Source organism: Salvelinus fontinalis, chromosome 30, assembly GCF_029448725.1.
Source record: "Salvelinus fontinalis isolate EN_2023a chromosome 30, ASM2944872v1, whole genome shotgun sequence".
NCBI classification, from domain to species: domain Eukaryota; kingdom Metazoa; phylum Chordata; class Actinopteri; order Salmoniformes; family Salmonidae; genus Salvelinus; species Salvelinus fontinalis.
Window position 1 is genome coordinate 7,600,463 of NC_074694.1, and position 24,862 is coordinate 7,625,324.

The following is a 24,862-nucleotide window of genomic DNA, read 5'->3' on the forward strand; positions in this document are numbered from 1 at the left end:
AGCTATGCACAAAGGATCCGTTGAAGGCTTCAGATTTCCGTGCACTCCTCTCGCCCTTGGTTGGGTGTAATTGTGTTGCTCTCCTGGGGCTCTGTGGGGTCTGTTTGTGTTTGTGAACAGAGCACCAGGACCAGCTAGTTTAGGGGACTCTTCTCCAGGTTAATTTCTCTGTAGGTGGTGGCTTTGTTATGGAAGGTTTGGGAATCGCTTCCTTTTAGGTGGGTGTAGATTTGGTGTTTGTTCTTCCATTCTTAAATGGAAGAAGTTTGGAACCACCAAGACTTTTCCTAGAGCTGGCCACCCGGCGAAACTGTAAAAAAATGGTGGAGAAGGGCCTTGGTCAGGGAGGTCAGGGACAAAGAACCCGATGGTCACTCTAACAGAGCTCTAGACTTTCTGTGTGGAGATGGCAGAACCTTCCAGAAGGACAACCATCTCTGCAGCACTCCACCAATCAGGCCTTTATGGTAGAGAGGCCAGACAGAAGCCACTCCTCAGTAAAAGGCACATGACAGTCCGCTTGGAGTTTGTCAAAAGGCACCTAAAGACTCTCAGACCATGAGAAACAAGATTCTCTGGTATGGTGAAACCAAGATTTAACTTTTTGGCCTGAATGCCACGTGTCACATCTGGAGGAAACCTGGCACCATCCCTACGGTGAAGCATGGTGGTGGCAGCATCATGCTGTGGGAATGTTCTTCAGCGGCAGGGACTGGGAGACTAGTCAGGATCGAGGCAAAGACCAACGGCGCAAAGTACAGAGAGATCCTTGATGAAAACCATGTGGCGGTGCACAATTGGCCCAGCATCGTCTGGGTTAGGGGAGGGTTTGGCCGGCAGGGATGTCCTTGTCCCATCGCGCTCTAGCGACTCCTGTGGCGGGCCGAGCGCAGTGCACGCTGACACGGTCGCCAGGTGTACGGTGTTTCCTCCGACACATTGGTGTGGCTGGCTTCCGGGTTAAGTGGGCATTGTGTCAAGAAGCAGTGCGGCTTGGATGGGTTGTGTTTCGGAGGACGCACGGCTCTCGACCTTCGCCTCTCCCGAGTCCGTACTGGAGTTGCAGCGATGAGACAATAGTGTAACTAACAATTGGATGCCACGAAATTAGGGAGAAAAAATTAAATAAAATTCAACGTAATGAATACACCCCTCATCCAGTGCTTAATTTGAGCCGGAACAGGATCTGACAGCTCTCTGTTTTGGACCGTTTTGTGTCCAGAACCTATTTGGCCGGATCCAGTACCTCTCATGGCATGAAAATGGGGTATTTGATCCGGTACCTCTCGTGGCATGAAGATGGGGTATTTGATCCGGTACCTCGGAGCTCACCAGGTCACCCACTCTACTACTGTTTGTTCCAGAACCTCCCGATTTACAAATTAAGCACTGCCCTGATCACACGCAAACACAGTTCACTTTCATAGCATCCACATACAAACAGCATGATCTCTTTGCTCGTAGTACAGTCATCTACACGCTCTCCTCCTCTCACCTTGTCCCTTCGCTTGTGGACTTCAATGCACAACACATCAGCTGTCTGTGACCAGGCAAAAATCATTTTCTAGCCAAACCTTCATATCATAACTGCTAACCGCTACACACAGCCTACATCATAGTCAACATAGCTACTAGAACTAACGCCTTAGTAAACACGCTACCATCATGCAGTGCAGTGTAGAGTCAGCAAGCAGTTTGGCTGGTGGGCAATAAATTAATAAAAAACAAAAACTTACCTTGATGTGAGTTCTAGTGTTGGATAGCCAGCTAGGTAACATAGCATTCTCACTGTTTGAGCTGGGTGTTTGAGTAGGCTAAACTAGCTAGCTGCGTTCGCTAGGTAAGTGAAAGTGAAAAAATATACAACTAAATATAGTTAGCTCTCTCTCTCTCATAGTATCATTTCAATTCAAAGGGCTTTATTGGCATGGAAACATATGTGAAATAAACAATACAAAATGAACAGTAAACATTACACTCTCAAAAGTTCCAGTGTTGTAACGATGTTCAAATAATTAAAGTGCAAAAGGGAAAATAAATAAGCATAAATATGGGTTGTATTTACAATGGTGTTTGTTCTTCACTGGTTGCCCTTTTCTTGTGGCAACAGGTCACAAATCTTGCTGCTGTGATGTCACACTGTGGAATTTCACCCAATAGATATGGGAGATGATCAAAATTGGATTTGTTTTCTAATTCTTTGTGGGTCTGTGTAATCTGAGGGAAATATGTGACTCTAATGTGGTCATACATTTGGCAGGAGGTTAAAAGTTCAGCTCAGTTTCCACCTCATTTTGTGGGCAGTGTGCACATAGCCTGTCACACAGACCTTTCCAATACTATGGAATGGGGTGAGAACCATCAGCCTGCTAGGTTTTGTAAATAACGTCAATGTACCCAGAGGAGGAGGGAAGCTAGCTGTCCTCTGACTACACCATGGTGCTGCCCTGTTGAGGCTACTGTAGACCATTACATAACAGGAGGGAAGCTAGCTGTCCTCTGGCTACACCATGGTGCTGCCCTACAGAGTGCTGTTGAGGCTACTGTAGACCATTACATAACAGGAGGGAAGCTAGCTGTCCTCTGGCTACACCATGGTGCTGCCCTACAGAGTGCTGTTGAGGCTACTGTAGACCTTCATTACATAACAGGAGGGAAGCTAGCTGTCCTCCAGCTACACCATGGTGCTGCCCTACAGAGTGCTGTTGAGGCTACTGTAGACCTTCATTACATAACAGGAGGGAAGCTAGCTGTCCTCTGGCTACACCATGGTGCTGCCCTACAGAGTGCTGTTGAGGCTACTGTAGACCTTCATTACATAACAGGAGGGAAGCTAGCTGTCCTCCAGCTACACCATGGTGCTGCCCTACAGAGTGCTGTTGAGGCTACTGTGGACCTACATTACATAACAGGAGGGAAGCTAGCTGTCCTCTGGCTACACCATGGTGCTGCCCTACAGAGTGCTGTTGAGGCTACTGTAGACCTACATTACATAACAGGAGGGAACCTAGCTGTCCTCTGACTACACCATGGTGCTGCCCTGTTGAGGCTACTGTAGACCTTCATTACATAACAGGAGGGAAGCTAGCTGTCCTCTGGCTACACCATGGTGCTACCCTACAGAGTGCTGTTGAGGCTCCTGTAGACCATTACATAACAGGAGGGAAGCTAGCTGTCCTCTGGCTACACCATGGTGCTGCCCTACAGAGTGCGGTTGAGGCTACTGTAGACCTTCATTACATAACAGGAGGGAAGCTAGCTGTCCTCCAGCTACACCATGGTGCTACCCTACAGAGTGCTGTTGAGGCTACTGTAGACCTTCATTACATAACAGGAGGGAAGCTAGCTGTCCTCTGGCTACACCATGGTGCTGCCCTGTTGAGGCTCCTGTAGACCATTACATAACAGGAGGGAAGCTAGCTGTCCTCTGACTACACCATGGTGCTGCCCTACAGAGTGCTGTTGAGGCTACTGTATACCTTCATTACATAACAGGAGGGAAGCTAGCTGTCCTCCAGCTACACCATGGTGCTGCCCTACAGAGTGCGGTTGAGGCTACTGTAGATCTAGATTGCAAAAATGTATAATAAATGATTTGGTCATGTGAATATATTTAGTATAGTTTTATGTAAAAAGGATAACTTTTTAAGTGTTTTACTTGTTTTATTTGTATGCAATTCACTGAGGAGGACGGTCGTCCCATTCCTCCACTGCTGCAGAGGTGTTGCCTCCTACAGGGCAGGAGGAGTGGGAGCACGGACACTAACTAGCCTTATCTGTAAAGACCACTTTGTTTTAACGTCTCTGCTTATTTCATTGCTGTGTGCTTACACCAATGTTGATCATTTCATCCAATCAATTGGTATTTAATTTGATAGTTGTGTAAAGTTGATCATACTGTAATCTAAAATGAATCTATACAAACCTCAGATTAAACCTGCAGCAGTTTGAGTGCATTAACAGCTGTGATGGATTCTAGCACGGGGCTGAAGGTGACAGCCCTGCTCTAGTCCTTATCCTGGGAAACCTCCACATGGTCGTTACATCAGACACATTGACAGAAGTCAATGCAGTGTAACAATAGTGATGTCCTGGTTACTCTGTATTGTGTTACTCTGTATTGTGTTACTCTGTATTGTGTTACTCTGTATTGTGTTACTCTGTATTGTGTTACTCCGTGTTGTGTTACTCTGTATTGTGTTACTCTGTATTGTATTATTCTGTATTGTGTTACTCTGTATTGTATTACTCTGTGTTGTATTGTGTTACTCTGTATTGTATTACTCTGTATTGTGTTACTCTGTATTGTGTTACTCTGTATTGTACTGTGTTACTCTGTATTGTGTTACTCTGTGTTGTGTTACTCTGTATTGTGTTACTCGTGTTGTATTGTGTTACTCTGTATTGTGTTACTCTGTGTTGTGTTGTGTTACTCTGTATTGTGTTACTCTGTATTGTGTTACTCTGTATTGTGTTACTCTGTATTGTGTTACTCTGTGTTGTGTTACTCTGTATTGTGTTACTCTGTATTGTGTTACTCTGTATTGTGTTACTCTGTATTGTGTTACTCTGTATTGTGTTACTCTGTATTGTATTACTCTGTATTGTGTTACTCTGTATTGTGTTACTCTGTATTGTGTTACTCTGTGTTGTGTTACTCTGTATTGTGTTACTCTGTGTTGTGTTACTCTGTATTGTGTTACTCTGTATTTTATTGTGTTACTCTGTATTGTGTTACTCTGTATTGTATTACTCTGTGTTGTATTGTGTTACTCTGTATTGTGTTACTCTGTATTGTATTACTCTGTGTTGTATTGTGTTACTCTGTATTGTGTTACTCTGTATTGTGTTACTCTGTATTGTATTACTCTGTGTTGTATTGTGTTACTCTGTATTGTGTTACTCTGTATTGTATTACTCTGTATTGTATTACTCTGTGTTGTATTGTGTTACTCTGTATTGTGTTACTCTGTATTGTGTTACTCTGTATTGTATTACTCTGTGTTGTATTGTGTTACTCTGTATTGTGTTACTCTGTATTGTATTACTCTGTATTATGTTACTCTGTATTGTGTTACTCTGTATTGTGTTACTCTGTATTGTGTTACTCTGTATTGTGTTACTCTGTATTGTATTACTCTGTATTGTATTACTCTGTGTTGTATTGTGTTACTCTGTATTATGTTACTCTGTATTGTGTTACTCTGTATTGTGTTACTCTGTATTGTGTTACTCTGTATTGTATTGTGTTACTCTGTATTGTGTTACTCTGTATTGTGTTACTCTGTATTGTATTACTCTGTATTGTGTTACTCTGTATTGTATTACTCTGTATTGTATTACTCTGTGTTGTATTGTGTTACTCTGTGTGGTGTTACTCTGTATTGTATTACTCTGTATTGTATTACTCTGTGTTGTATTGTGTTACTCTGTGTGGTGTTACTCTGTATTGTGTTACTCTGTATTGTGTTACTCTGTATTGTGTTACTCTGTATTGTGTTACTCTGTGTGGTGTTACTCTGTACTGTGTTACTCTGTACTGTGTTACTCTGTATTGTGTTACTCTGTGTGGTGTTACTCTGTATTGTGTTACTCTGTATTGTATTGTGTTACTCTGTATTGTGTTACTCTGTATTGTGTTACTCTGTATTGTGTTACTCTGTATTGTGTTACTCTGTGTTGTATTGTGTTACTCTGTGTGGTGTTACTCTGTATTGTGTTACTCTGTATTGTGTTACTCTGTATTGTGTTACTCTGTATTGTGTTACTCTGTGTGGTGTTACTCTGTATTGTGTTACTCTGTGTGGTGTTACTCTGTATTGTGTTACTCTGTGGTGTATTGTATTACTCTGTATTGTGTTACTCTGTGTTGTATTGTATTACTCTGTGTTGTGTTACTCTGTATTGTGTTACTCTGTATTGTGTTACTCTGTATTGTGTTACTCTGTGTTGTGTTACTCTGTATTGTGTTACTCTGTATTGTATTACTCTGTATTGTATTACTCTGTATTGTATTACTCTGTGTTGTGTTACTCTGTATTGTATTACTCTGTGTTGTATTACTCTGTATTGTATTACTCTGTATTGTATTACTCTGTGTGGTGTTGTTGACAACCTGCAGCCTAGTTTAATGGCTAATCTAATCTCCCTCTTGACAGGTGGCTTGGGCACACCCACGTCATCAGCTGGCAGCTCCACCTGCAAGAGGCTCCAGCAGCACCGGCGCCCAGAGTACCTGAGGACAGAGTTACACAGGCTACAGAGCACCCTGGCTGGGGAGGAGGGGAGGACAGCCTGCCTGACCAACGGAGCATCTGGATGTCGTGGGATGAACAGGCAGAACGGGCACAGTGTTGTCATAAAGACGAGCAACACCCTGAGACCACGTGTACCACCGGCTGGCTCATGTGTCTCAGTCAGCCAGCAGCTCTCTCCTCTGGAGACATACGGCTCAGAAGCATACAAGCCATCCCTAAGTTACCAAAACAACCACTTCATTTCCTCCTCTCCTACTCTTCCTCTTCTCCTTTCCTCTCCCACTCTTCCTCTCCTCTCCTCCTCTCTTCTCCTCTCCTCTCCCACCCTTCCTCTCCTCTCACCCTCTCCTCCTCCTCTCTCACAGGAAGAGGGGTGTTGTGTCACTAAGTTTTCATCATCCAGCCCTCAGAGTGACTTCAGGTTGACCCCAGGGTCAATCCCCCTACAGCACTGCCTCTTGAGCCCTAACCCCGGGTCTAGTTCTGCTGCCTCTGCCACTCAGTTCCGCCCTCCTAAGTCCAGACCCAGGTACCCTAACTCCAGGACCTGTCCCTCTGGTTCCACTGGCTCCAGGTCACCCCAGTCCCTCCAGCCTACCTGCCACTCCAGGCCACCTCCTTCAGGGGACACCCCCTTCAGCTCTTCTTTCAGCTTCATCCAACAGTCACTGAGCTCCAGTCACAGGACAGATACAGACACTGCAGCTGGTGAGAGGCCCCCTGGCCTAGACCCAGACCCACAACCACTGAACAGCTCCACTAGTCTAGAGCCAGACCCGCTGGATCAGTCCTCAGCTAGGTCGTTAAGAACTGGATCAGTCCCATCCCACTCAGAACCACTGAAGTTGTCTGGGTCTGTCCCACCCTGCCAACCTGTATCAGCCCCCCTTGACCAATTACTATCCAGGACATGTGGCTCGAGCTCCAACCAATCACGACTAGGAGTTTTGGGTCTCTCTTTGGGGCTTTCTGTTTCAAAACTGTCAACTCCGAGTCGTGTCCAATCAGAACCAGGCTCCGTTCCTCGCAGCCAATCAGACGGAGTACGGGACCGGCTCTCACCTTGGGTGTGGCAGGACCGCCACTGGGAGGGCCGGGAGAGTGCGGGACCACGTCTGCGGGCGGAGTTACCCTCCTCTGTGACCTCTGACCTAACGGAGGTGGAGCCTGACTGTGACTCCTCCTCTCTGGACACAGAAGCCTCCTCCTCCCTGTCAGTAGCGGAGGACTCTGACGCTGCCACTGTCTCCTCCCTCACCTCAGGGTATGAGAGTGCCACGCCCACTACTGCCTCTGTCTCCTCCCTCACCTCAGGGTATGAGAGTGCCACGCCCACTACTGCCTCTGTCTCCTCCCTCACCTCAGGGTATGAGAGTGCCACGCCCACTACTGCCTCTGTCTCCTCCCTCACCTCAGGGTATGAGAGTGCCACGCCCACTACTGCCTCTGCCTGGAATGACTGCGTTCCAGACCAGAACCAGAACCAGGACCAGGACCAGGACCAGAACCAGGACCAGGACCAGGACCAGAACCAGGACCAGGACCAGGACCAGAACCAGGGCTGGGACCAGAACCAGGACCAGAACCAGGGCTGGGACCAACTGCTCAGGAAGTACGAGGGTGTCCTTCAAGATTGCCTGCACAACAACCGTACTAATACTACGGTATGTCTTGAACCATAGATGTATTTTATACATATGGGGTCATTTAGAAGAGCTACGTCCTGCTATAAGAGTTTCATTCTGTACTCAGTAATGTAAAGCAACACATTGACCTGGTATTAGTCGTATTACTGTCAGTAATGTAAAGCAACACGTTGACCTGGTATTAGTCGTATTACTGTCAGTAATGTAAAGCAACACGTTGACCTGGTATTAGTCGTATTACTGTCAGTAATGTAAAGCAACACATTGACCTGGTATTAGTCGTATTACTGTCAGTAATGTACAGCAACACATTGACCTGGTATTAGTCGTATTACTGTCAGTAATGGATGAATGAGTAACTCGTATTACTGTCAGTAATGTAAACAACACGTTGACCTGGTATTAGTCGTATTACTGTCAGTAATGTAAACAACACATTGACCTGGTATTAGTCGTATTACTGTCAGTAATGGAAAGCAACACATTGACCTGGTATTAGTCGTATTACTGTCAGTAATGTAAACAACACGTTGACCTGGTATTAGTCGTATTACTGTCAGTAATGTAAAGAAACACGTTGACCTGGTATTAGTCGTATTACTGTCAGTAATGTAAAGCAACATGTTGACCTAGTATTAGTCGTATTACTGTCAGTAATGTAAACAACACGTTGACCTGGTATTAGTCGTATTACTGTCAGTAATGTAAAGCAACACGTTGACCTGGTATTAGTCGTATTACTGTCAGTAATGTAAAGCAACACATTGACCTGGTATTAGTCGTATTACTGTCAGTAATGTAAAGCAACACATTGACCTGGTATTAGTCGTATTACTGTCAGTAATGTAAAGCAACACATTGACCTGGTATTAGTCGTATTACTGTCAGTAATGTAAAGCAACACATTGACCTGGTATTAGTCGTATTACTGTCAGTAATGTAAAGCAACACATTGACCTGGTATTAGTCGTATTACTGTCAGTAATGGAAAGCAACACATTGACCTGGTATTAGTCGTATTACTGTCAGTAATGTAAAGCAACACATTGACCTGGTATTAGTCGTATTACTGTCAGTAATGTAAAGCAACACATTGACTTGGTATTAGTCGTATTACTGTCAGTAATGGAAAGCAACACATTGACCTGGTATTAGTCGTATTACTGTCAGGAATGTAAAGCAACACGTTGACCTGGTATTAGTCGTATTACTGTCAGTAATGTAAAGCAACACATTGACCTGGTATTAGTCGTATTACTGTCAGGAATGTAAAGCAACACGTTGACCTGGTATTAGTCGTATTACTGTCAGTAATGTAAAGCAACACGTTGACCTGGTATTAGTCGTATTACTGTCAGTAATGTAAAGCAACACATTGACCTGGTATTAGTCGTATTACTGTCAGTAATGTAAAGCAACACGTTGACCTGGTATTAGTCGTATTACTGTCAGTAATGGAAAGCAACACATTGACCTGGTATTAGTCGTATTACTGTCAGTAATATAAAGCAACACGTTGACCTGGTATTAGTCGTATTACTGTCAGTAATGGAAAGCAACACATTGACCTGGTATTAGTCGTATTACTGTCAGTAATGTAAAGCAACACGTTGACCTGGTATTAGTCGTATTACTGTCAGTAATGTAAAGCAACACATTGACCTGGTATTAGTCGTATTACTGTCAGTAATGTAAAGCAACACATTGACCTGGTATTAGTCGTATTACTGTCAGTAATCTAAAGCAACACGTTGACCTGGTATTAGTCGTATTACTGTCAGTAATGTAAAGCAACATGTTGACCTGGTATTAGTCGTATTACTGTCAGTAATGGAAAGCAACACATTGACCTGGTATTAGTCGTATTACTGTCAGTAATGTAAAGCAACATGTTGACCTGGTATTAGTCGTATTACTGTCAGTAATGTAAAGCAACACATTGACCTGGTATTAGTCGTATTACTGTCAGTAATGTAAAGCAACACATTGACCTGGTATTAGTCGTATTACTGTCAGTAATGTAAAGCAACATGTTGACCTGGTATTAGTCGTATTACTGTCAGTAATGTAAAGCAACACATTGACCTGGTATTAGTCGTATTACTGTCAGTAATGTAAAGCAACACATTGACCTGGTATTAGTCGTATTACTGTCAGTAATGTAAAGCAACACGTTGACCTGGTATTAGTCGTATTACTGTCAGTAATGTAAAGCAACACATTGACCTGGTATTAGTCGTATTACTGTCAGTAATGTAAAGCAACACATTGACCTGGTATTAGTCGTATTACTGTCAGTAATGTAAAGCAACACATTGACCTGGTATTAGTCGTATTACTGTCAGTAATGTAAAGCAACACATTGACCTGGTATTAGTCGTATTACTGTCAGTAATGTAAAGCAACACGTTGACCTGGTATTAGTCGTATTACTGTCAGTAATGTAAAGCAACACATTGACCTGGTATTAGTCGTATTACTGTCAGTAATGGAAAGCAACACATTGACCTGGTATTAGTCGTATTACTGTCAGTAATGTAAAGCAACACATTGACCTGGTATTAGTCTTATTACTGTCAGTAATGTAAACAACACATTGACCTGGTATTAGTCGTATTACTGTCAGTAATGTAAAGCAACACATTGACCTGGTATTAGTCTAATTACTGTCAGTAATGTAAAGCAACACATTGACCTGGTATTAGTCGTATTACTGTCAGTAATGTAAAGCAACACATTGACCTGGTATTAGTCGTATTACTGTCAGTAATGGAAAGCAACACATTGACCTGGTATTAGTCGTATTACTGTCAGTAATGTAAAGCAACACATTGACCTGGTATTAGTCGTATTACTGTCAGTAATCTAAAGCAACACGTTGACCTGGTATTAGTCGTATTACTGTCAGTAATGTAAAGCAACACATTGACCTGGTATTAGTCGTATTACTGTCAGTAATGTAAAGCAACACGTTGACCTGGTATTAGTCGTATTACTGTCAGTAATGTAAAGCAACACATTGACCTGGTATTAGTCGTATTACTGTCAGTAATGGAAAGCAACACATTGACCTGGTATTAGTCGTATTACTGTCAGTAATGTAAAGCAACAGATTGACCTGGTATTAGTCGTATTACTGTCAGTAATGTAAAGCAACACATTGACCTGGTATTAGTCGTATTACTGTCAGTAATGGAAAGCAACACATTGACCTGGTATTAGTCGTATTACTGTCAGTAATGTAAAGCAACACGTTGACCTGGTATTAGTCGTATTACTGTCAGTAATGTAAAGCAACACATTGACCTGGTATTAGTCGTATTACTGTCAGTAATGTAAAGCGAACACGTTGACCTGGTATTAGTCTTATTACTGTCAGTAATGTAAAGCAACACATTGACCTGGTATTAGTCGTATTACTGTCAGTAATGTAAAGCAACACATTGACCTGGTATTAGTCGTATTACTGTCAGTAATGTAAAGCAACACATTGACCTGGTATTAGTCGTATTACTGTCAGTAATGTAAAGCAACACGTTGACCTGGTATTAGTCGTATTAATGTCAGTAATGGAAAGCAACACATTGACCTGGTATTAGTCGTATTACTGTCAGTAATGTAAAGCAACACATTGACCTGGTATTAGTCGTATTACTGTCAGTAATGTAAAGCAACACGTTGACCTGGTATTAGTCGTATTACTGTCAGTAATGTAAAGCAACACATTGACCTGGTATTAGTCGTATTACTGTCAGTAATGTAAAGCAACACATTGACCTGGTATTAGTCGTATTACTCTCAGTAATGTAAAGCAACACATTGACCTGGTATTAGTCTAATTACTGTCAGTAATGTAAAGCAACACATTGACCTGGTATTAGTCGTATTACTGTCAGTAATGTAAAGCAACACGGTGACCTGGTATTAGTCGTATTACTGTCAGTAATGTAAAGCAACACATTGACCTGGTATTAGTCGTATTACTGTCAGTAATGTAAAGCAACACGTTGACCTGGTATTAGTCGTATTACTGTCAGTAATGTAAAGCAACACATTTACCTTGTATTAGTCGTATTACTGTCAGTAATGTAAAGCAACACATTTACCTGGTATTAGTCATATTACTGGCAGTAATGTAAATCAACACGTTGACCTGGTATTAGTCGTATTACTGTCAGTAATGTAAAGCAACACATTGACCTGGTATTAGTCGTATTACTGTCAGTAATGTAAAGCAACAAATTGACCTGGTATTAGTCGTATTACTGTCAGTAATGTAAAGCAACACGTTGACCTGGTATTAGTCGTATTACTGTCAGTAATGTAAAGCAACACGTTGACCTGGTATTAGTCGTATTACTGTCAGTAATGTAAAGCAACACATTGACCTGGTATTAGTCGTATTACTGTCAGTAATGGAAAGCAACACGTTGACCTGGTATTAGTCGTATTACTGTCAGTAATGTAAAGCAACATGTTGACCTGGTATTAGTCGTATTACTGTCAGTAATGTAAAGCAACAAGTTGACCTGGTATTAGTCGTATTACTGTCAGTAATGTAAAGCAACACGTTGACCTGGTATTAGTCGTATTACTGTCAGTAATGTAAAGCAACACATTGACCTGGTATTAGTCGTATTACTGTCAGTAATGTAAAGCAACACATTGACCTGGTATTAGTCATATTACTGTCAGTAATGTAAAGCAACACATTGACCTGGTATTAGTCTAATTACTGTCAGTAATGTAAAGCAACACATTGACCTGGTATTAGTCGTATTACTGTCAGTAATGTAAAGCAAAACATTGACCTGGTATTAGTCGTATTACTGTCAGTAATGTAAAGCAACACATTGACCTGGTATTAGTCTTATTACTGTCAGTAATGTAAAGCAACACATTGACCTGGTATTAGTCGTATTACTGTCAGTAATCTAAAGCAACACGTTGACCTGGTATTAGTCGTATTACTGTCAGTAATGTAAAGCAACACGTTGACCTGGTATTAGCCGTATTACTGTCAGTAATGTAAAGCAACACATTTACCTTGTATTAGTCGTATTACTGTCAGTAATGTAAAGCAACACGTTGACCTGGTATTAGTCGTATTACTGTCAGTAATGTAAAGCAACACATTGACCTGGTATTAGTCATATTACTGTCAGTAATGTAAAGCAACACATTGACCTGGTATTAGTCGTATTACTGTCAGTAATGTAAAGCAACACGTTGACCTGGTATTAGTCTAATTACTGTCAGTAATGTAAAGCAACACATTGACCTGGTATTAGTCGTATTACTGTCAGTAATGTAAAGCAACACATTGACCTGGTATTAGTCGTATTACTGTCAGTAATGTAAAGCAACACATTTACCTGGTATTAGTCATATTACTGTCAGTAATTTAAAGCAACACGTTGACCTGGTATTAGTCGTATTACTGTCAGTAATGTAAAGCAACACGTTGACCTGGTATTAGTCATATTACTGTCAGTAATGTAAAGCAACACGTTGACCTGGTATTAGTCGTATTACTGTCAGTAATGTAAAGCAACATGTTGACCTGGTATTAGTCGTATTACTGTCAGTAATGTAAAGCAACACATTGACCTGGTATTAGTCTTATTACTGTCAGTAATGTAAAGCAACACATTGACCTGGTATTAGTCGTATTACTGTCAGTAATGTAAAGCAACACATTGACCTGGTATTAGTTTAATTACTGTCAGTAATGTAAAGCAACACATTGACCTGGTATTAGTCGTATTACTGTCAGTAATGTAAAGCAAAACATTGACCTTGTATTAGTCGTATTACTGTCAGTAATCTAAAGCAACACGTTGACCTGGTATTAGTCGTATTACTGTCAGTAATGTAAAGCAACACGTTGACCTGGTATTAGTCATATTACTGTCAGTAATGTAAAGCAACACATTTACCTTGTATTAGTCGTATTACTGTCAGTAATGTAAAGCAACACATTTACCTGGTATTAGTCATATTACTGGCAGTAATGTAAATCAACACGTTGACCTGGTATTAGTCGTATTACTGTCAGTAATGTAAAGCAACACATTGACCTGGTATTAGTCGTATTACTGTCAGTAATGTAAAGCAACACATTGACCTGGTATTAGTCGTATTACTGTCAGTAATGTAAAGCAACACGTTGACCTGGTATTAGTCGTATTACTGTCAGTAATGTAAAGCAACACGTTTACCTGGTATTAGTCGTATTACTGTCAGTAATGTAAAGCAACAAGTTGACCTGGTATTAGTCGTATTACTGTCAGTAATGTAAAGCAACACGTTGACCTGGTATTAGTCGTATTACTGTCAGTAATGTAAAGCAACACGTTGACCTGGTATTAGTCGTATTACTGTCAGTAATGTAAAGCAACATGTTGACCTGGTATTAGTCGTATTACTGTCAGTAATGTAAAGCAACACATTGACCTGGTATTAGTCTTATTACTGTCAGTAATGTAAAGCAACACATTGACCTGGTATTAGTCGTATTACTGTCAGTAATGTAAAGCAACACATTGACCTGGTATTAGTCTAATTACTGTCAGTAATGTAAAGCAACACATTGACCTGGTATTAGTCGAATTACTGTCAGTAATGTAAAGCAAAACATTGACCTGGTATTAGTCGTATTACTGTCAGTAATCTAAAGCAACACGTTGACCTGGTATTAGTCGTATTACTGTCAGTAATGTAAAGCAACACGTTGACCTGGTATTAGTCGTATTACTGTCAGTAATGTAAAGCAACACATTTACCTTGTATTAGTCGTATTACTGTCAGTAATGTAAAGCAACACATTTACCTGGTATTAGTCATATTACTGGCAGTAATGTAAATCAACACGTTGACCTGGTATTAGTCGTATTACTGTCAGTAATGTAAAGCAACACATTGACCTGGTATTAGTCGTATTACTGTCAGTAATGTAAAGCAACACATTGACCTGGTATTAGTCGTATTACTGTCAGTAATGTAAAGCAACACGTTGACCTGGTATTAGTCGTATTACTGTCAGTAATGTAAAGCAACACGTTGACCTGGTATTAGTCGTATTACTGTCAGTAATGTAAAGCAACACATTGACCTGGTATTAGTCGTATTACTGTCAGTAATGGAAAGCAACACGTTGACCTGGTATTAGTCGTATTACTGTCAGTAATGTAAAGCAACATGTTGACCTGGTATTAGTCGTATTACTGTCAGTAATGTAAAGCAACAAGTTGACCTGGTATTAGTCGTATTACTGTCAGTAATGTAAAGCAACACGTTGACCTGGTATTAGTCGTATTACTGTCAGTAATGTAAAGCAACACATTGACCTGGTATTAGTCGTATTACTGTCAGTAATGTAAAGCAACACATTGACCTGGTATTAGTCATATTACTGTCAGTAATGTAAAGCAACACATTGACCTGGTATTAGTCTAATTACTGTCAGTAATGTAAAGCAACACATTGACCTGGTATTAGTCGTATTACTGTCAGTAATGTAAAGCAAAACATTGACCTGGTATTAGTCGTATTACTGTCAGTAATGTAAAGCAACACATTGACCTGGTATTAGTCTTATTACTGTCAGTAATGTAAAGCAACACATTGACCTGGTATTAGTCGTATTACTGTCAGTAATGTAAAGCAACACATTGACCTGGTATTAGTCGTATTACTGTCAGTAATCTAAAGCAACACGTTGACCTGGTATTAGTCTAATTACTGTCAGTAATGTAAAGCAAAACATTGACCTGGTATTAGTCGTATTACTGTCAGTAATGTAAAGCAAAACATTGACCTGGTATTAGTCGTATTACTGTCAGTAATGTAAAGCAACACATTGACCTGGTATTAGTCGTATTACTGTCAGTAATGTAAAGCAACACATTGACCTGGTATTAGTCGTATTACTGTCAGTAATGTAAAGCAACAAATTGACCTGGTATTAGTCGTATTACTGTCAGTAATGTAAAGCAACACATTGACCTGGTATTAGTCGTATTACTGTCAGTAATGTAAAGCAACACGTTGACCTGGTATTAGTCGTATTACTGTCAGTAATGTAAAGCAACACGTTGACCTGGTATTAGTCTTATTACTGTCAGTAATGTAAAGCAACACATTGACCTGGTATTAGTCTAATTACTGTCAGTAATGTAAAGCAACACATTGACCTGGTATTAGTCGTATTACTGTCAGTAATGTAAAGCAACACATTGACCTGGTATTAGTCGTATTACTGTCAGTAATGTAAAGCAACACATTGACCTGGTATTAGTCGTATTACTGTCAGTAATGTAAAGCAACACATTGACCTGGTATTAGTCGTATTACTGTCAGTAATGTAAAGCAACTCATTGACCTGGTATTAGTCGTATTACTGTCAGTAATGGAAAGCAACACATTGACCTGGTATTAGTCGTATTAATGTCAGTAATGTAAAGCAACACGTTGACCTGGTATTAGTCGTATTACTGTCAGTAATGGAAAGCAACACGTTGACCTGGTATTAGTCATATTACTGTCAGTAATGTAAAGCAACACATTGACCTGGTATTAGTCGTATTACTGTCAGTAATGTAAAGCAACACGTTGACCTGGTATTAGTCGTATTACTGTCAGTAATGGAAAGCAACACATTGACCTGGTATTAGTCGTATTACTGACAGTAATCTAAAGCAACACGTTGACCTGGTATTAGTCTTATTACTGTCAGTAATGTAAAGCAACACATTGACCTGGTATTAGTCGTATTACTGTCAGTAATCTAAAGCAACACGTTGACCTGGTATTAGTCTTATTACTGTCAGTAATGTAAAGCAACACATTGACCTGGTATTAGTCGTATTACTGTCAGTGGCAGATGTTTCACCGTGCTTTGACCACTGAACTATTGTATTTTGCCATGTTGTCTCTCTGTTCCTGTGTCAGATTGAGTCCATGATGGCGAAGCTGCAGAGACTAAAGCAGAAGGCTATCCTGGAGGATGAGTATGACTCAGGTGAGGGAACGTTCAAATAAAGACTTTGTGTGACACTAAGACATCTGCTCATTTTATGTTGTCTCAGGGCCGGCGTTATAGGTGGCCTTAGAGGGCCTGGCCCGTCCTACCGCAGCTCCTTACCCATCTGATGCTGTCTGGACAGGGAAACAGCACCTCTCTGTCTCAGTATGTGTAGACCATGTATCTGATGCTGTCTCAGTATGTGTAGACCATGTATCTGATGCTGTCTCAGTATGTGTAGACCATGTATCTGATGCTGTCTGGACAGTGAAACAGCACCTCTCTGTCTCAGTATGTGTAGACCATGTATCTGATGCTGTCTGGACAGTGAAACAGCACCTCTCTGTCTCAGTATGTGTAGACCATGTATCTGATGCTGTCTCAGTATGTGTAGACCATGTATCTGGTGCTGTCTGGACAGTGAAACAGCACCTCTCTGTCTCAGTATGTGTAGACCATGTATCTGATGCTGTCTGGACAGTGAAACAGCACCTCTCTGTCTCAGTATGTGTAGACCATCTATCTGATGCTGTCTGGACAGTGAAACAGCTCCTCTCTGTCTCAGTATGTGTAGACCATGTATCTGATGCTGTCTGAACAATGGGAAAGTAATTCTGCTTTGAAAGTTGATAAACTTGTTACCCCACTTTTGAGAAAATGACCCTTGAATGTTTTGGTACCTACTGAAGAGCTCCTCTTTGTCTCCACCCATTCAGCATCATTCACACCCTCTTAAGCTTTAGCCCCCCTCGTTTCTTTAAGGATTCACATGTGAGGCCATGTGCTAAACAGAGTGAGTACAGTAGTGTAGTAGACAACCAAAGATTTCAAGACTAAACGCTGGTTTATACTATGTCTATCGACATGTCTGTCTACACTTGTCGCAGTGACATCATGAACATACTATTTAGTCCAACATCAAACTTGTCGTTGTCGTTATGAAAAAGTATGAACACAAAAACGACAGTCTGACATGACATCAGCAACCTGGTGGTCCAAAATACCTGGTGTATTTTAACACCAATAAACCCATCCGTTTAAAATTAAATTCAGTATATGTCAATCTAGCAAACCAGGCAACTGAAATAAACTTTCTAAATAATGTTTTGGTTCGTTTATAGCTTGTTAACTAGCTAGCTAACGTTAAGTTAGCTGGCTAGCCAGTTAAAATAATGACCACATCATATAGCTAACATTGTCTTAACTTTAGCTAAGTTGTATTCATTTTTCACAGGAAAATAAACTCACAACAAGATCATTATTTGCAAGTTAATGGCTAGACAATTACATAAAATAGCTTACGGTTGTGAGTGTGACTAAATATAAGCAGGGCATTCTACCTGAGAAATTCTGAACTTGGACACTGTCTCATTGGCCTAACGTTAAATCCTAATTTGACTTTGGTGCAGGTCATGTTGTTCTTCACATTACCGTCTCTGGTAAACACACACTATATCAAATAAAATCTAAGATTATTTGTCACGTACGCCGAATACAACAGGTGTGGAGCTTACAGTGAAATGCTTACTTACAGGCTCTAACCAATAGTGCAAAAAAGGTATTAGGTGAACAATAGGTAAGTAAAGAAATAAAACAACAGTAAAAAGACAAGCTATATACAGAAGAGAGGCTATATACAGTAGAGAGGCTATATACAGTAGAGAGGCTACATACAGTAGAGAGGCTATATACAGACACCGGTTAGTCAGGCTGATTGAGGTAGTATGTACATGTAGATATGGTTAAAGTGACTATGCATAAATGATGAACAGAGAGTAGCAGTAGTGTAAAAGAGGGGGTGGTGGGTGGCGGGTGGCGGGACTCAATGCAGATAGCCCGGTTAGCCAATGTGCGGGAGCACTGGTTGGTCGGCCCAATTTAGGTAGTATGTACATGAATGTATAGTTAAAGTGACTATGCATTTATGATACACAAAGAGTAGCAGCAGCGTAAAAGAGGGGTTGGGGGAGGGCTCACAATGCAAATAGTCTGGGTAGCCATTTGATTACCTGTTCAGGAGTCTTATGGCTTGGGGGTAAAAACTGTTGAGAAGCCTTTTTGTCCTAGACTTGGCACTCCGGTACCACTTGCCATGCGGTAGTAGAGAGAACAGTCTATGACTGGGGTGGCTGGGGTCTTTGACAATTTTTAGGGCCTTCCTCTGACACCGCCTGGTGTAGAGGTCCTGGATGGCAGGCAGCTTAGCCACAGTGATGTACTGGGCCGTACGCACTACCCTCTGCAGTGCCTTGCGGTCGGAGGCCGAGCAGTTGCCGTACCAGGCAGTGATGCAACCAGTCAGGATGCTCTCGATGTTGCAGCTGTAGAACCTTTTGAGGATCTCAGGACCCATGCCAAATCTTTTTAGTTTCCTGAGGGGGAATATGATTTGTCGTGCACTCTTCATGTCTGTCTTGGTGTGTTTGGACCATGTTAGTTTGTTGTTGATGTGGACACCAAGGAACTTGATGCTCTCAACCTGCTCCACTACAGCCTCGTCGATGAGAATCACGGATGCTATGATTGCCCTTAGTTTGAAGATGTAATCCGGAGACAGGTGATTTATACAACAGCCTTCTCTGTGTTCTCTTTTCCACTCTGTCCGCATATTTGCAATCAAAAGCCAGAATCTTCTCCATCTCCTTCTTCATACTCTCCTTCCACAGGACATTCCACTGACTTCAAGACTCGGTCCTCCAGAAAGTGGAGAGCATTAGCAACACTTTTTCAATTCTTCTTTAATAAAAGCAGTGTTAGAAAAGATTACCTACACATACTGAGCTGCTCATGTTATAGACGAGCATGCTACATGGCAGACCAATCTGTACCGGAAAGGTTCCTGGCTTTTTCCATGGCTAAACCAACTAGGCTTGTAATTTAACAATTGTATTCGTATTTACATACAAGTTTGTTATTAAGGCACATGAAAGTTCACATGTTCCATAAGGCATTTCTGACAAAAAACACGTTTTGATAAAAAAATGTATGTTTACGTAGAAATGCCTCTCCTGTGAAGTAGTGACGTGCTCTTAGTTTCCTGAAACGAGTCACAAATGGTAGAGGGAGCCATTGCAAACTAGCTAGCTAACGTTAGGAAGGTCCAGAACATTACATCACTGCTAGCTAGCTAACGTTAGGAAGGTCCAGAACATTACATCACTGCTAGCTAGCTAACGTTAGGAAGGTCCAGAACATTACATCACTGCTGGCTAGCTAACGTTAGGAAGGTCCAGAACAATACATCACTGCTAGCTAGCTAACGTTAGGAAGGTCCAGAACATTACATCACTGCTAGCTAGCTAACGTTAGGAAGGTCCAGAACATTACATCACTGCTAGCTAGCTAACGTTAGGAAGGTCCAGAACATTACATCACTGCTAGCTAGCTAACGTTAGGAAGGTCCAGAACAATACATCACTGCTAGCTAGCTAACGTTCGGAAGGTCCAGAACATTACATCACTGCTAGCTAGCTAACGTTAGGAAGGTCCAGAACATTACATCACTGCTGGCTAGCTAACGTTAGGAAGGTCCAGAACATTACATCACTGCTAGCTAGCTAACGTTCGGAAGGTCCAGAACATTACATCACTGCTAGCTAGCTAACGTTCGGAAGGTCCAGAACAATACATCACTGCTAGCTAGCTAACGTTAGGAAAGTAATTTCATTCTTATCTCTCTTTATGGGACTTCATATTTCTAACAAAGTTGAGGCTGTTGTAATTGCATCAGTGATTTTAGACATGTATTACAAATTGCAGGCCCAACCAACACATAGTCTTTGAAACAGAAATCGATGAATATTGGGACTGATCCAGATGATGTCATGATGATGACAGACTGAATTGACTAAATATGTCAGAGAAACTATGTCAAATCAAATCATGGTCCATACACATGGTTAGCAGATGTTATTGATCACATACACGTGGTTAGCAGATGTTATTGGTCACATGGTTAGCAGATGTTATTGATCACATACACATGGTTAGCAGATGTTAATGGTCACATACACATGGTTAGCAGATGTTATTGATCACATACACATGGTTAGCAGATGTTAATGGTCACATACACATGGTTAGCAGATGTTATTGATCACATACACATGGTTAGCAGATGTTATTGATCACATACACATGGTTAGCAGATGTTATTGATCACATACACATGGTTAGCAGATGTTATTGGTCACATACACATGGTTAGCAGATGTTAAGTGTCACATACACATGGTTAGCAGATGTTAATGGTCACATACACATGGTTAGCAGATGTTAATGATCACATACACATGGTTAGCAGATGTTATTAGTCACATACACATGGTTAGCAGATGTTAATGATCACATACACATGGTTAGCAGATGTTATTGGTCACATACACATGGTTAGCAGATGTTAATGGTCACATACACATGGTTAGCAGATGTTAATGGTCACATATACACATGGTTAGCAAATGTTATTTGTCACATACACATGGTTAGCAGATGTTAATATGAGTGTAGCGAAATGCTTGAGCTTCTAGTTCCGACAGTGCAGTAATATCTAACAAGTCATCTAACAATTTCACAACAACTACCTAATACACACAAATCTAAAGGGGTGAATGAGAATATGGGCATGTAAATATATGGATGAGCGATGGCCGAGCGGCATAGGCAAGATGAGGTAGATGGTATAAAACACAGTATATACATGCAGTTGCTTGCGAAAGTATTCACCACCCTTGACATTTTTCCTATATTGTTGCCTTACAACCTGGAATTAAAATTTATTTTTGGGGGGTTTGTATCATTTGATTTACACAACATGCACTTTGAAGATGCAAAATATTTTTTTTGTGAAACAAACAGGAAATAAGAAAAAAAAACAGAAAATTTGAGCGTGCATAACTATTCACCCCCCCAGAGTCAATACTTTGTAGAGCCACCTTTTGCAGCAATTACAGCTGCAAGTCTCTTGGGGTATGTCTATTTAAGCTTGGCACATCTAGCCACTGGGATTTTTGCCCATTCTTCAAGGCAAAACTGCTCCAGCTCCTTCAAGTTGGATGGGTTCCGCTGGTGTACAACAATCTTTAAGTCATACCACAGACTCTCAATTGGATTGAAGTCTGGGCTTTGACTAGGCCATTCCAAGACATTTAAATGTTTCCCCTTAAACCACTCAAATGTTGCTTTAGCAGTATGCTTAGGGTCATTGTCCTGCTGGAAGGTGAATCTCCGTCCCAGTCTCAAATCTCTAGAAAACTGAAGAAGGTTTCCCTCAAGAATTTCCCTGTATTTAGCGCCATCCATCATTCCTTCAATTCTGACCAGCTTCCCAGTCCCTGTCGATGAAAAACACCCGCACAGCATGATGCTACCACCATCCTGCTTCACTGTGGGGATGGTGTTCACGGGGTGATGAGAGGTATTGGGTTTGCGCCAGACATAGCGTTTTCCTTAATGGCCAAAAAGCTCAATTTTAGTCTCATCTGACCAGAGTACCTTCTTCCATATGTTTGGGGAGTCTCCCACTTGCCTTTTGGCGACACCAAACGTGTTTGCTTATTTATTTCTTTAAGCAATGGCTTTTTTGGCCACTCTTCCGTAGAGCTTTGCAGCTCCTTCAGGGTTATCTTTGGTCTCTTTGTTGCCTCTCTGATTATTTCCCTCCTTGCCTGGTCCGTGAGCTTTGGTGGTTGGCCTTCTCTTGGCAGGTTTGTTGTGGTGCCATATTCTTTCCATTTTTTAATAATGGATTTAATGGTGCTCCATGGGATGTTCAAAGTTCCGGATATTTTTTTTATAACCAAACCCTGATCTGTACTTTTCAAAAACATTGTCCCTGACGTGTTTGGAGAGCTCCTTGGTCTTCATGGTGCCGCTTGCTTGGTGGTGCCCCTTGCGTAGTGGTGTTGCAGGCTCTGGGACCTTTCAGAACAGGTGTATATATACTGAGATCATGTGACAGATCATGTGACACTTAGATTGCAGGTGGACTTTATTTAACAAATTATGTGACTTCTGAAGGTAATTGGTTGCACCAGATCTTATTTAGGGGCTTCATAGCAAAGAGGGTGAATACATATGCTAGCACAACTTTTCCATTTGTAATTGATTTTTTTTTTTTTTAACACGTAATTTTTTCAATTTCACTTCACCAATTTGGACTATTTTGTGTATGTCCATTACATGAAATCCAAATAAAAATCTATTTAAATTACAGGTTGTAATGCAACAAAATAGGAAAAACTCCAAGGGGGATGAATACTTTTGCAAGGCACTGTATGATATGAGTAATGTAGGATGTGTAAACATTATTAAAGTGGCATTATTTAATGTGGCAGTGTTTAAAGTGACTAGTGATCCATGTATTAAAGTGATTGGGTCTCAATGTAGGTGGCATCAGTTAGTGATGGCTGTTTAGCAGTCTTGATGGCCTTGAGATAGAAGCAGTTTTTCAGTCTCTCGGTCCCAGCTTTGATGCACTGACGAGATGGTCTCCACTCTTAATAATAGTAGTTGTTGTTCCAAAGGTGAGAAGGCAGGTGGTCTGCTTATCATTCTGCTCATCGCTGTACTCCCGCATGGACAGATTCTGACAGGAGTGGACCCTCTCGCCTCTTTCTCTCTGCTAGCGTTGACAGATACAGTTTGAGTGACATCGAGAAATGTAGTTTTTCCCAACTCCCGCCCACTGGATGAGATCTGTGGAGGTTGGTTGGCGAATAACAGAAAGTGCTGTGAGGTGACAGGAGGTGACAGGATGAGAGGAGGGTGATGCCGTTTGGGATGGGGAAATCTTAACAAGTCTCTAGAGTCTCTCGAGTCCTACAGCTCAAGTCCAACACAGGGGTGTTTTTCATTTTGCCAAGTCAAAATGTGCGACTGGAGTAGTACTCGAGTCCACCTCTCTGAATACTGTAGTATTTATCAACCATAGTATACTGTAGTATTTAACCATAGTATACTGTAGTATTTAACCATAGTATACTGTTGTATTTAATCATAGTATACTGTAGTGTTTAACCATAGAATACTGTAGTATTTAACCATAGAATATTGTAGTATTTAACCAGAGTATACTTTAGTATTTAACCATAGTATACTGTGGTATTTAACCATAGTATACTGTAGTGTTTAACCATAGTATACTGTAGTATTTATTCATGTTGGCTGATCTAATGCAACTTCTTGTCTGACTTTAGGCTATATAGAGATCATTTTGGTAATGTAGTGTATGTGGACAGCTGCTAGTTGAACATCTCATTCCAAAATCATGGACATTAATATAGAGTTGGTCCCCCCTTTACTGTTATAACAGCCTCCACTCTTCTGGGAAGGCTTTCCACTAGATGTTGGAACATTGCTGCTATAACAGCCTCCACTCTTCTGGGAAGGCTTTCCACTAGATGTTGGAACATTGCTGCTGTAACAGCCTCCACTCTTCTGGGAAGGCTTTCCACTAGATGTTGGAACATTGCTGCTATAACAGCCTCCACTCTTCTGGGAAGGCTTTCCACTAGATGTTGGAACATTGCTGCTGTAACAGCCTCCACTCTTCTGGGAAGGCTTTCCACTAGATGTTGGAACATTGCTGCTATAACAGCCTCCACTCTTCTGGGAAGGCTTTCCACTAGATGTTGGAACATTGCTGCTATAACAGCCTCCACTCTTCTGGGAAGGCTTTCCACTAGATGTTGGAACATTGCTGCTATAACAGCCTCCACTCTTCTGGGAAGGCTTTCCACTAGATGTTGGAACATTGCTGCTATAACAGCCTCCACTCTTCTGGGAAGGCTTTCCACTAGATGTTGGAACATTGCTGCTATAACAGCCTCCACTCTTCTGGGAAGGCTTTTCACTAGATGTTGGAACATTGCTGCTATAACAGCCTCCACTCTTCTGGGAAGGCTTTCCACTAGATGTTGGAACATTGCTGCTAT

General features: G+C 41.2%; 1 protein-coding gene across 1 annotated transcript in view; it reads left to right on the top strand.

The window, feature by feature from the left end:
* The window catches only part of LOC129828587 (mucin-5AC-like), a 97,263-nt gene that overhangs the window by 12,030 nt on the left and 60,371 nt on the right, over positions 1 to 24,862 (top strand). Inside the window, exons 2-3 of the mRNA XM_055889640.1 lie at positions 6,159 to 7,921; positions 16,856 to 16,925. Coding sequence (XP_055745615.1) covers positions 6,159 to 7,921; positions 16,856 to 16,925 — 1,833 coding nt within the window. The remainder of the gene's footprint in view (positions 1 to 6,158; positions 7,922 to 16,855; positions 16,926 to 24,862) is intronic.